This window comes from Prinia subflava, assembly GCF_021018805.1.
Source record: "Prinia subflava isolate CZ2003 ecotype Zambia chromosome W unlocalized genomic scaffold, Cam_Psub_1.2 scaffold_33_NEW, whole genome shotgun sequence".
Classification (NCBI taxonomy): Eukaryota; Metazoa; Chordata; class Aves; order Passeriformes; family Cisticolidae; genus Prinia; species Prinia subflava.
Window position 1 is genome coordinate 2974710 of NW_026960610.1, and position 13281 is coordinate 2987990.

At 37.1% G+C, this 13281-nt stretch overlaps 1 protein-coding gene across 13 annotated transcripts in view; it reads right to left on the bottom strand.

Moving 5' to 3' along the window:
• LOC134565121 (kelch-like protein 13) overlaps window positions 1-13281 on the bottom strand; it is a 128475-nt gene that overhangs the window by 20988 nt on the left and 94206 nt on the right. For all 13 annotated transcript variants that reach the window (XM_063424539.1, XM_063424541.1, XM_063424530.1 and 10 more), the window contains one exon: window positions 809-950. In XM_063424539.1, the coding sequence (XP_063280609.1) occupies window positions 809-922 (114 nt within the window). In that variant the 5' untranslated portion in view covers window positions 923-950. The remainder of the gene's footprint in view (window positions 1-808; window positions 951-13281) is intronic.

Here is a 13281-nt window from a genome sequence, read left to right on the forward strand (position 1 = left end):
CACAGCAATTTAAGGGGTTTGCAACCTAACAGGCTGCAAAAGTCTGTGGCCTGAAAGGAAAGCTGTTAGCTGGTTCTATGATTATCAAATTTGTTACCAAAGCTGACATGCTAAAAACTCCAAAATAAGCTCTCATTATACATCTGATCTCCTCTGAATTATTTATAACATCTAACTGTAATAAAAAAATAAAGTAATCTACAGCGGCATCCTAGAGCAAGATTTCCTCCAAAGATGTGCCCAGTTGTGGATACTGGAGGATGGATGAAATACTCTCCTCCTTCATTCACTGTGAAGCAGAAGCTCAAACATTAAACATTTTCCTTCAAACGGATATTTTTCTAATACTAGCAAGAATGTAAATATTGTCTCTGTAGATGTTCTACCACACAGTAGTGCCATAGCCAGACCCAGCACAGGGCATTACACCAAAGCTGGTAGGGCTCTGCCATCTTAGAGACATGCCTTACTTAATTAAATAATGGTATTTAAGTGAGCTTCTTTGATACAGCTGTCACGTCAGAGTTTAAATGTTGTTACCTCTTAGAACTTGAGAGTGAACTGGGATAGGACCCCAGGAAAGGGCCAGGGTTTTTTTCAAAGCTGCTGCTAAAAGCTGAACCTCTGTCTCACAGGAAAAGAAGTCCCAAGCAATGCTTGCTTGTGGGCATTGACAGCACAAGAACATGAGAGTTTTTGAGGCTTTATAGGAATTACTAGACTAATAAAATCTATTGAGTGGACACATTGTTTAGAGCAGCCAAAATTCTCAGTACAGATCAATACAGGCATGAGAATATTTAATTACCTGTAATACCACAGAACTGTGAGTATTGCTGGTGAAAAATCTTGTGGTTCCTGTCTTCGAAGACTGTAGATGGGCAGAGATGCCCATATCGCTGCTACCAAGAGATACTTTCATATGAGGATCCTCCTCTTCCACCAGAGATCTAAGAAAATTGGGATGGAGAAACCTAAAGACCAAACTCATTTTCATTCAGTTATCTTTTGTTCTAAACCCATAGTCTTCTGGGATGAAATGTGACAGCACAAAGGCTACAGGAAAAAAAATCAGCAGGCAACAGAATCAGTCCTTAGTGGTTCCCTTCAGCTAATTCAAGAAAGTGAAGTGTTAACAGTTGCTAAAAAGGCATAGCTACTTTTTGGCTAGTAAGTTTTTCCTTTTCTTTCCATCCCCAGCTCCCTGATTTAGACACTTGCACACTATGTTATTTCTATGAGCCAGTATTTTAGGATTCTTCTAGAGGTTTCATCTGATTTCCAAAAGCAAGCAGCTTAGCTTTTCCTTGGCAAACTGGTGAAACACTGAAACTCTAAGTGTAGTAAAAAAGAAAGTATTTTCATTCTTACAGCTTGCATTACACCTCATTCATGCGTGACTATTCATAATAGAAAATATACATCATGGAGTTTCAAGCTGCAGCTATAACCTGCTTTTAGAAACACACAATTAGAACTCCTTTAGGACACAATATCCAGTGTTTTGCTACTGTGCAGGCAAACACTTAATAATTTTAATTCAAGATTTTATTCCAAGCAATTACTGTCCAAATCTAGACAGGATGAGCTAATTTTAGGTAGAATTGTTAAAGAATTACTGCAGTATTATTAGCCTACTATTTTAATCTTGAGATGTAAATTAGGTTACATCTGAGAGCCTAACTATGCTAACCTGTAATTATTATACAATGTAAATAAAATTCTTCTACAGAAATATTAACAACTGGTTTCTGTAATTTCTGTGATCTAATGTTCTACCTATGAGCCTGTATAGAGGTATAATGAATATGTACACAATTTTAATTAGCAAACATAAGCTGTTAATCCACAGAAGAGGCCATCTCCATTGTTAATCAAGACTCCATATCTCAAAAAAGTTTTATAGCTGTTTGATGTAATTGCTGCAAATTTCAGATACAAAAAGATTTCCAAATTTTAAACATGCAGGTTAAAACACTGGTCTCCAAGCTAGTTTCAGAAATTACTTTAAGTAACAAGAATGTGCTTAAATCCCCCTCCTTTTCCCCAGTTTCATGATCACTATGTAAGGACAAATTTGGAATTTGTGGAAGAAAAATAATTTTCATAATTTCCTTTTTAAAAAACATATTTACTTCCACCTTGTTCGGTTACAAAGACCATGTAGAGCACTTTCTGAAACTCACATATTACCCTCATAGTATCGATGTGCCTTGTTCAAACCCATGAGTACAAAAGGTCAGCTACGAAAATAGATTCAAAACAAATTCATCATTCAACAATGTACATGGGTTTGAAACGGTGAAATTTTATGCATACAGACATAACGTAGGAACAAGGGTACATCTTAACAACTGTGATTTCTAATGTATTCAGCTGAATAAACTAATGTGGATGAACTGCAGCATGCAAGATTTGTGCTATTTTTGAAACACAATTATCTATATTTTATAAAACAAATCCAGAGTCATTTAAACAAAGTTTACAGGGTATACCTTAGAAAAGGGCTTTCCAGACTGTCTCTGCATCCAACAAATACAACTATGCAACAGAGCAGCAAGCAGTTGCTGGCTCATGACCCAAAATATTTTTGTTCACTCGGTTCTAGGGTGTTTTGGGTTTGGTACATTTTGTTTATTTTAGTTTTCATACAGTTGCATGGAGACAAGTCTTACATAATTTCAAAGGACATCCAGTCTCTAAATTTGTACTTCTTTCTAAGAAGAAATACAAAATATTGTGGGGAGACTTGCAAGCGTGGGTGTGAAGAACAATAGATTCAGCAAGCATGAATCTGACTCTTTGCTCTTGAAGCATCTTCCCAAAATGTCAGATCAGATAGATGTTACATGAAGGAGTATTTAAAATACTTTCTCTGAACTGGGAAGAAAATAGAAAGTGAACACGTCATTTAAAATCATTATGAAAAGAAACAGACAAGTAAACCAACCTTCTTGGCTGTTTGGAGTGGTTTTTTTACCATGTTTGCCACATCGCTATTGACTTCCTGACAGACAGCATAATTCATAAGTATTACAAATGAAGGCAAAGACCTTGAACATGATTCATTTATTCCAAGAACAGCTGCGATAATGGAAGCATTTTTCTGAACATGACACACAACTTCCCATAGCTCTGTTCTCTACAGGTCATTCTCTATAAAACACAATGCCTTGTTAAAACTGCACAGTCAACAGAGAGGATATAATAAATTTTAAAATACTTGCAATACCTAAAAGTAGATATTCGACATGCCTGGTGTGGCTATAAGCAGTTATTTCCTCTACCTGATTTTCAATATATAATGAGCACTGTAGCAATGCATCTGTGGAACAGGCCATTCTGATGCACCAGCCAAACTCTTTGTAAGTAATCTTATCAAACCACCTGCAGTTTTGTTATTGGAGCCCTCAGGAATTCGTCAAGGTTACTGAGAAAAATAGGGCTAAATATAAGAAAAGAAGAGCCTGAGAAACTGACTACCAAGAATGCTAAACCTAGATAATGGAGGCACAACATGTTGATGGACCCTGACCAATTAGATGTCTTGAAAGAGATGTGCCTGTCTCATGAACAAGGGACTTAGCCAACCCAGAGATGTGTGCCCATCTAAGTAGACTTAGAATCTATAATTTGGGTTGTATTGTAAACAATAAACGGCTTCTGGTGAAATCATATTGATTCGGCTATTCAGTTGCCCATATCTTCCTGCAGAGCAGTTCTCTATATCACACACATAAGCTCAGCAGCTCACCACCAGAAGCTCTTCTGCAGAAAAAAAAAATCACTATTTTTCTTCCACATTTACTGTTGTGTACGGACAGAAACTTGCACACGGGAATGAGGCATTAAAAACTGCAAATTTCACACTATAAAAATTCACCAGAATATAACTGTTACAATTCTAGTCCTAAACATTAACTTGGCTGCATATGATTCCATGTGAATAAATTTGTTTGTTTGTGGGGACTTAGAGATTTTTGTTTGATTTATTGTTGTTAAATAGACCACATTTCTAACCTACAGCTTAACAGTTCTGGAGGACTGAGCACCCTCTCCCTTCTGCAGAAAGTGACATTTAGGAGCAGGGTTTGGCAGAAGTTCCAAAGCAAGTCAGCAATATCACCTGGCAATAAGGCACTGATCCCCTGAATTCCAGCCCTGTGACATGCACCAAGCGGGGAAAGTGTCACCATAAGATTCTCCTAGTTTTCTGAGTGTTCATATTAAAGTAGAAGTGTGCACCTTCTCACGCTCTTCTCATATAAACAAGGAGATTGTATTTATAAATATTACCATTGTTTTCACATTCTTCTCCAAGGAGAGGAGAGGTTGTGTGACAGTCTCTTTGACCAATGTGGTTGAGAGGTGGGAATACCACCCTCCAATCCATGGTCACCTTTCAAAAACTATATAATAGGAAGTAATAAACAAAGGGCAGAGATTTTTCTTTGCTGCTGCTTCTCTCCCAAATTCCTGACTCCATGTTTATTCGAGCGAGGCTAACAGCGACAGGAAAGAGCACTCCCAGAGCAACCACAGATTATGCCTTTCTCACTGGCTTTGTAACAGTTCAGCATTTATCTCCACACACCACAATGAACCTGTCTTTGTAAGACAAAGTGAAACTGCGACAGTGCTTAAGCTCTGTGTTAACAGCAATACACAAAGAGCAAAATCCAAGCATTGCATCATATACCCTGAAACAAAATCTTATAGTATTCAGAATGTAGCTTCTGTTGCAGGGGCTGTAACAGTAAGATTCAGAAATAACTCTGCCATTCACACCCAGAATAGATGAGAAATTGAAACTCCCGGGGATCCGAGCCCAGACATTCAGACCCTTTTGAGTTTTCCTCAGGACTCAGCCCTGATGGCGACTTGGTAGAGAGAGGCACCTTTGATCCAGTTGTCCAGAAAGGAATTTTAATAATACGAAAACAACAAACAATAAGGCGTCCACTGTATTGGAGCGAACTGGAACAAGGCAGCAAGGGGTAAAAGGCATGATGCCGGGGTTAGACAGGGGTATTTATACACCCCGGTGTGGGTGGGGAATTAAGGTGGGGTCTGAGGGAAGGGTCCAGTAGGGGAGAACGATTAAGAATATTAAAATTCCTGCACCAAAAATCAACCTATGGTAATACAAAGAACAAGGAACCTTCTAGTAATGATTTGCATGCTTGAACTGAGGGAACATGTAAGTACAGTAAGCCTTTTGCTTACTGTACTTAGAAAGGGGTTTTCCAGAGTATCAAGCAGAGGTTTTCTTCTTCCCCAGGGAAACTACCTTTTATAGGAAATGTGCTGAATGTCCAACTGACTTCTCAACAAAACCACAGTAAGTTCATCTGTCTTGTTTGGACACTTACCAAAGGCATTATTTACATTTATTAACATAAGTCTACTAAGCATTATAATTGACTCAATAGGAATTAATGTAAACATATTGATTTTTTTTTTTACTTAAAGTACAGTATATCACAATTAGGCATACTACCAAAGGAGAAAGTTAATTCACTTTCTAATTAATTCTATTGTTCTGATCAATAGAAATCATTAAACCAGAAGTGCAACAGTACCATTTTTAACTAGAGTTTTAAAAAGTTAGGAAACAAATTTTAAAGAAGTTAAAACTACAGTAATATGTAGTGAGAATTCACAACAAGCTGCTCTAAATGTCGATGTTAAAACCACCATCAACACACACACTTGGTCTGGAGAGGGTTGAACATCATAGTGGTAAGAACAAGGGAATGTTGAGTTGAATGTTAAATGAATATTAACACTGCAAGAGGAAGGCAGAGGAGCTGCCTGACTTTCTGCAACCTCTGGGAAGCAGTAGCTTGCAGTTCAGAGAGAGGTGCCAGAGATTAATTAGTTGCTATCACAAAGTAGGTTGAATCAGAATTTTCTTTCTATCTGCATTTTGATTCAAGTACAGCACAGTTTTTTCCTAGAGGCTGTAACCAAATGTGCTTTTCTCATGACTCCAAGTTAATCCTCCAAGTATTTCCAACTGATATTTTTGTAGTGATGAAATATGGAGTGTTCATTATATGGATATTAACATGCTTTAACTTTCCAGCAAATACTGACAGATGTCACTGGCTGGAGTTACAACATGATTCACAAAGGCAAATTGCTTTCTGAACCACTTAGCCAATATTAACCTGTTAAAACAGTTCAGAGACATTCAGGTGAGCCATGATAAGCAAAGATCCATGAAAACTGTGACATTTTATTCTCAACTAGAATATTCAAATCATGGAGTTGCCATTTTGTATAGTTAAGTGGCACAAATGAAATAAACCGATATTCTGTTATGATGTTTTCTTCTATAGTCAAGTTTATTCTGATGCAACAGAAACAAGGCAACTAAGAATATTATTAAGGATTTGTTAATTTCCATTAGTAATCCATTCATCTGTTTCTCAGACTATTGTAGAGACTGAAAACAAAGTAAGGAGATCAGCCTACAGCTACAGATATTTTAGAGTCCATGTTCTCCAATTTATTTAAAATCCAGTCTTTACATAACTCAGTAAAAGCTTTGCCAAAGCCAGATTGGCCAGAGAGTGAGTTCTTAATTTGGTGAAGCTCAGTAGCTCATTTTTGAAAGGACTATAACCTTATTTTCTCTGTCAAATTACTGTTCAATGAACCATGATCACAAGTGTTCTGGTCACTGGTAAAATGGCTTCGGATGCAATCACCTCTGGCATGTGCCAGGACTCTGGTATTTATCAATTAACAAGGACAGAGATTTCAATTTCATATTATGCTATTCTTATTGCAGGTCAAATCTTTATGATTTTATGACGTATCAAAAAAAAAAAACCCTGGTACATTCCAGGGCTATCCTATGCATGCACCTATGCATGTAATTTGCTAATGAACCTATTAATTAAAAGGCCAGTAAAAGACAACAAAACTTTAATTTGCTATTAAAAATACAATAATTATTTACTTTGTATGCATAATCTGCCAAAGAGTATTTTAGTAAGCTTAGTCTCAAAAAAAAATTATTTACTATACTGCTGTCTTCCCATTATGTATAGATGTTCCAGCTTCATGATTAATGAATTTAGGAATTCCCCAACAAAGTACCTGGCCACCTTGGAGCTCAGTAAGCAGAACTGATATGGCAGCATTGTATTAAAGAAAAACTCAATGTTTTTTAAGAAATTCAAATGTTAATATTATGTAGATGAAAAAATGATGTAATCATGGTATTTCACATTTCCATTCCATATCTTCTACAATTTCAAGAAATTCTTTCTTCAGGCAAAGAAGTTACTTTTATACTTGACCTCCCCTAAAATAACATCACTTCCTTTTATTACTACTTTTTATCAAGAATTTCTAATTTAAGTCTTTTATAGCATCAGCAACCCAGTAAATCTAACCAGTTTTATCAACAGCTAATGATTTCTTATTACAAAAAAGTTTCAATAGGAAATGCAAGTTCATATTTTAAAACAGATACATGATTCCAGCTAGCAGAGAAAAGAAAGAAAAAAGGTAATTTTTGTTCCAGTAGGGTGACATAGCAAGTTAACTCCACAGACCAACGAGCAGGTTCAAACTTCAATTCTTTCTTTGAGGCACACAGGAACTGACACCGCTGCTGCTCAAGAGCCAAATGAAGCATGAAAACAAGAACAACACTGGAAGGCAGGATCTAAATTGCTTTGCATGGATCACCTCTGACACACACAGTTGTCCTATGCTATCAGCTTCAGATGTCACTGTTTTTACTGGACAGTTTAAAGACCATATTTTTATTAGATGAACTTGAGGTTGCCACTGAAACTAATAACACCTTGTATTTGTCAGGCTACTGAATTTCTTTAAAATGCTATTTAATTCTGTTCACTTGAAAGGGCCCACCCCAACCAGAAGTTTACAAACCTTCTGCCTCAAGTGAATTATCATTGCACTGTAGCTACTATGAATGTGTTATAAATGCATATTATATGATTGGCTTTTTGCAGATATTAAAATGAATATCCCATGTGTTATGTCAAGAAGTTATGCTGTATTCATATAGTTTCTTTTAGTAATATGGTAAATGTAGTTTTTAGGTTATAGCATAATAGTAAAATAGAAACTATGTTATGTAAAGATGCCTTTGCAATTAGCTCAAGAAATAGAGAAGATAACCAAAGAATTTTTTTCACAGTATCCTAGCTGGATAACAGATAGCAGCAACGACTCTAAAAAGGCTCTGAAGAAAGATTTATGGCATAGCCTGGGCGACAGTATAGAGCCATGAGAAGGCCAGATTTATAGATGGAAAGGAGAAGGGGAGGAGTTGAGATTAAACAGAAACACTCAAAATTTGAAAAGAATGTTTGAATCATGTATGTAATGTATGAATATTAAGCACACTAGTGTTTTTAAAAGATGACTCTTTTGTTAAGAAGTGTACCCACATAGTGAATCCCATGTCTAGGTACCCAAGTGCCTGTAAAAGAATACCTTTGTTCTTATTGCCTCCTGATTGTCTATTTGTATTTTTTATTAAACTTTTAAATTTTACCAAGTGAACCTTGTTTTTCACAGAATGCAATCTGCTATAACAGCTATGGCAGCTAATGCGGAATACTGCTCACTTTAGACAATGGTCTGATGTTTATATTTTAATATTTCACTTTTTACACCTGATCTTTTTCATACATTAGAAGGGCAGCAGTAACAGCAGAACATTTGAAAATATTTGCTTAGTAACTTCATACTGAGCTCTTCTAAATCTTCATTCCAGGAGAAAGGCACAAAGTAAAACTTACTGTTTCGTAAATTAAAAAGCAAATAGATGTCCCATTTTCCACCTTTCCTCTAAACTGAAGGTGTTCTGTAAAAGGAGAACATAAAAACAGCCTCTATATAATAGACCAAAGCAGTGGTCTTGTACAAGGCTCTGGCCAAGGGAAGCAGAAGATGAGGATACAGGACTTGCAAAACCCCAAAATGGGCAGAGAAGACGAAGGTCGTTTATGGGCACACACTGATGGGCAGAGGCAGGCAGTGCACCAGCTTTACCGGCTGTTCTGACACAGTTACAGCCAAGATGCTCATTGCAGTGACCAGCTGAAGAAGGTGAAAGTCAGTACAGAAGCAACGTAGCCTGAGCAGCTCTGCCAGCACCATCACCAAATGCAGCAAGGCTACAAGGGGAACAACAACCACAACCTCACTTGAAGGACAGGGACAATGATGTGCTTAACCACAGTCACACTCCAGGTAACTAACTGAAGCTATTTCTAGAAGCAAAGTTTTGGAGACTAGTACTTAAATGTCAAGCCTTAACCTTTCCATTCTTCCCCCTCCCCCCCCCCCCTTTTTTTTTAGTACAGTCAAGTCTCTGTGGACTTTAACATGCAATCACCATATTGTGTCCAAGCACACAAGCCCACACCAACAGAAATTATGAGAGCTACTATAAACACTCAGATGATTGAAGACATTATCACTGTTCCCAGCACCAGTGGATTTAATGGCATGTAGAACACACAAAAATACTCCCAACATCACTTAAAACGTTTTTGTATCACTTTCTAGTAAGGCCACACTGTGACCAAAGCAAGCAGAAGATCAATTGCCACAAAGCCAGCAGAAGAGGACTGAGCAACATCAACTGTTTTGGTATGATTTCTCAAGAATGTGCACGTAGAAAATATTTTCTTCAGAATTCCTTCTTAAACAACTAAACAATCACAGGTCTCAAGCTGTTTGCAGCATAATTACAGCCCGCTGGTTAATTCAAATTTGTTTTCCACAGAAACAAAGCAATATTTGGCTCAGTCGGTGCTATAAAGTTTTTTGTTGCTAACAGCATTTAATCTCCCTGGGAGCCTTAGTATCACATCCACATTTATCTGTTTGACAAAGGATTTGCATTCATTGAGTCATTTGTAGCTTAAATTTGCAGACTTGCATTGTTTAATGATGCTAAATTAGAAACAGTTCGCTACTAAGTTGGTGTTTGTCTATTGATTCCTACTATTAGAAACAGAAAAAGCAAAGGAAATACACATTTTGTAGCTTTTCTACATCAGGAGAACTATTTTATTCCCTTAATGTTGAAAAAGGTAAAATAGAATAGTCAGAGGTTTCACAGTTTAGGCTAGACTAACACTGCACCTATTTTCAGCTCTTTATATTTGCTCCTAAGTACTCAAGAATTAAATAAGAATTTTGACTAGGAAGCTTAATACTTCCTGTATATTACAAAACACTTAAACCATTCTGCATGCACCAGCAGATTACAGTTGTACCTCATGTGTCCTTAGTTTTCACACACAGAAATTAATAAGTTAACAGAATTGCTCCTTAGAGACAAATGTAAGTCTAAGGAGGCACCTGCACATTCCATATTTGGTCATAGAACATACATCCCACTGTGTTCCTGTAACCAAATTACGAACTACTCCTTTCAAGAGTGTTAGAGGTTTTTTCCCTATATACTGGTCACAATAATTCTGATACCTTACAAGTCAGTGAGATCCTGACACTGGGGTTTGGGTTCTTATCTACCATTCCTCTTGCTCTGTCACTTCTCACAGATGTTTTAGCATTCCTTTATTGCAGTCTGCTGGAGAGGATATAGAGGGACATTAATTACTTTCAGTTGTAAAATATTTTTCCTCTGTGTGATAAAGCATTTAGAGCTATGCATACCAGATAAGAGGGGCATGTGACTTGTTCATTCCATGAAAAAACACATTTTTGCAATTTAGACATTGATACAATCATAGTCACTGCTGGATAAAATATTACAGCAATAATACAGATGCGCACTTCCACTTCAGTGTGATAGCTACACATTATTACACTACAATTCCCATCATATTACCATTTAGAACAAGCAACTACTCTCTTAAAACCCAAATATTCATCAAGCACTTTTTGGAAATCCATAGGTAGCCCCATCCAAATGTCAACAGAAAATACCATATAACACTAGAAAAGTCAGTGAGTAGAATGCAACCAAAGAACAAGATTTTTCCAGAGTAACAAAGAAATAATGGCAAAAATAACAAACTGGCAGAACTGACATGCTGGCAGAACAGGCTGAGTAACATATTCTAGATAATTCAATAAAGATGCTTTACCATGTCACAACACTATGTCAATATTGTGACATCCTGCTGTATACAGAGAAGTGTGTAGTTTTGGGGACCTGTAAGCTACATCATCCCTTATAAAGTCTCCCCAGAAAAAAACAGCCCCAGGAGACTTCATGACAAACAAGTTGGAGGTTTTTTCTCATTTTTATCAGTTTGTTACAGCAATGAAATTTCACATTTCAAACTTGGAATAATCTATTGAAATACCTATTATATAAAGAGCAGAAGGAAGATCAACAGGCACAAAGGAGAACTCTAGACAAAAAATTTCTGGGATTAAAAGCAGTCTCCTACTAATATGATACAAGCCCCTTCTACTCCCCACTCATCCAATTAATCTGTTTGCATGTATTGTCAGATCAGTTAAAAAACATTTGAGGTGAGCTGCATATTGACTTTAGAAATTGAAATTTGAAATATCTTCTTGGAGTCTAGAACATCCCTCTGGCCACCCTGGAGGGTTTGGAGACTGGACAGGGGGGTCTGGGATCTGTACAAGGGGGTCAACCAGCCTCACACAGAGCCCAGAATGACACTGACTCTGATCCCTGGCCATGGGAGTGAATGCCCACGTTGTATGAAGAATCACAAGCTGAGAAAATTCAAAATAAGTAGTATTTAGTTTATCATAGAATGTAAATGTAGAATCTAGGATTCTCAGTATATGGGGTTGAAGAGGCAAGATGGAGGAATTGGGGAGTGACCCCTGTGCTCCTTGTTCTTGCTCTCGTCCCCCATTTTCTGCTGAGTTGGATCTCAAGGACTGGTTTAGAGTAGAAATGACATGTTAGCATAGGTAGTAGGTATTGGTAAAATTTTGTAAATAAAAAATACATCTTGGACAGTGGTTGGGTCAAGGGTACCATACATAAGGTGCGGGGCTCTCTGATCCACCCAGTCCGCCGCGTGTCCTGCTCTGCTGGGGATGCCTTGCAGAGCAGAGAAAGAACTAAGATAAGGTACCCTGCCAGGGAGGCCTGGCAGAGCTGAGAAAGAACTGAGATAATGAAGAATAAACAACCTTGGAAACATGCACTGGCAGACTCAGCTTGTCGTCTCTACCTTTGGTGTGAAACACTTAGGGCAAAGAGAAGACGAAAAACCTTATTACCTCGGGGAACAGCAACCCCGAGGAGAATCTCAGGGAAAAGCAACTATGAGAATATCTAGGAAGCAATGTCATAAAATGGAAATGTTGCAAAAGACAGGTGAGTGTGAATATCGTGTAGTCAGTCAAATGCTCAGGAGCTCACCAAAAGGGTTAATTTACTAAAAATGACCATTGAAGGCAGCAGACATACGTAGGGTGGTCTCACCAAAGAGAACTAATACAGGAGGTCTGATGAATTATACACAAAAATCTTTTCCCATTAAAGTATATATCACTGTACAGCATAAATTCAAAGAGCTCATTGTAGAGCAAAGCAGATAGTTGGAAGAAGACAAAAGCATTAATCTGTATAACCAATATAAGCAGCCAAGGTTAATGCTGCTTACTCCAGAGTACTAAGAATTTTTTCTACTTTTCTGCATAGTAACTGATTTCCATTAGAGCAAAGCATTTCCTATCAGACAAATTTCATAACCATGTGACTAAGGATAGACTGTGTTGCAAACTCTTTGACAGCAAGATATTTGGAATACCACAACTGTTTATTTCTCCTAACATTAGTCAGTTATTTATGAAAACACACACAAAGGATAGTTTCCATTTAATATGAACATACTATTCCATGTGAAAGGATAGGAGGCACTAAGATTACAAGCGGATTATTCCAAATTAAGAATACTTTTATTTTAGTTATCTTTAAAATTGGCATGCAGGTGACTAAAACCACTTAACTGAACATTTAACTTTCTAAAAAGCAGCTAAGAATATTCTTGCATGACACAACCTTAATAGAACAATCATCTGTAAAGTTGTCTTGGTTTGGAAAAACAGGTATCTCTCAGGGAAAACTGGAGTTTCCCTTGGAATGGAGAATGTAAAAAAACCCTCCCTCCTAATTATTACAATTTTGCAATTAGGAGCTTTCAGGCAAAAAATATGGGAATAGGAATAACAGTTCTTTACTAGGAATATTAAAAAATATATATACAAATGCAGTAGTACAAAAAAACCCAAACAAGCAAACAAACAAAAGTCCTA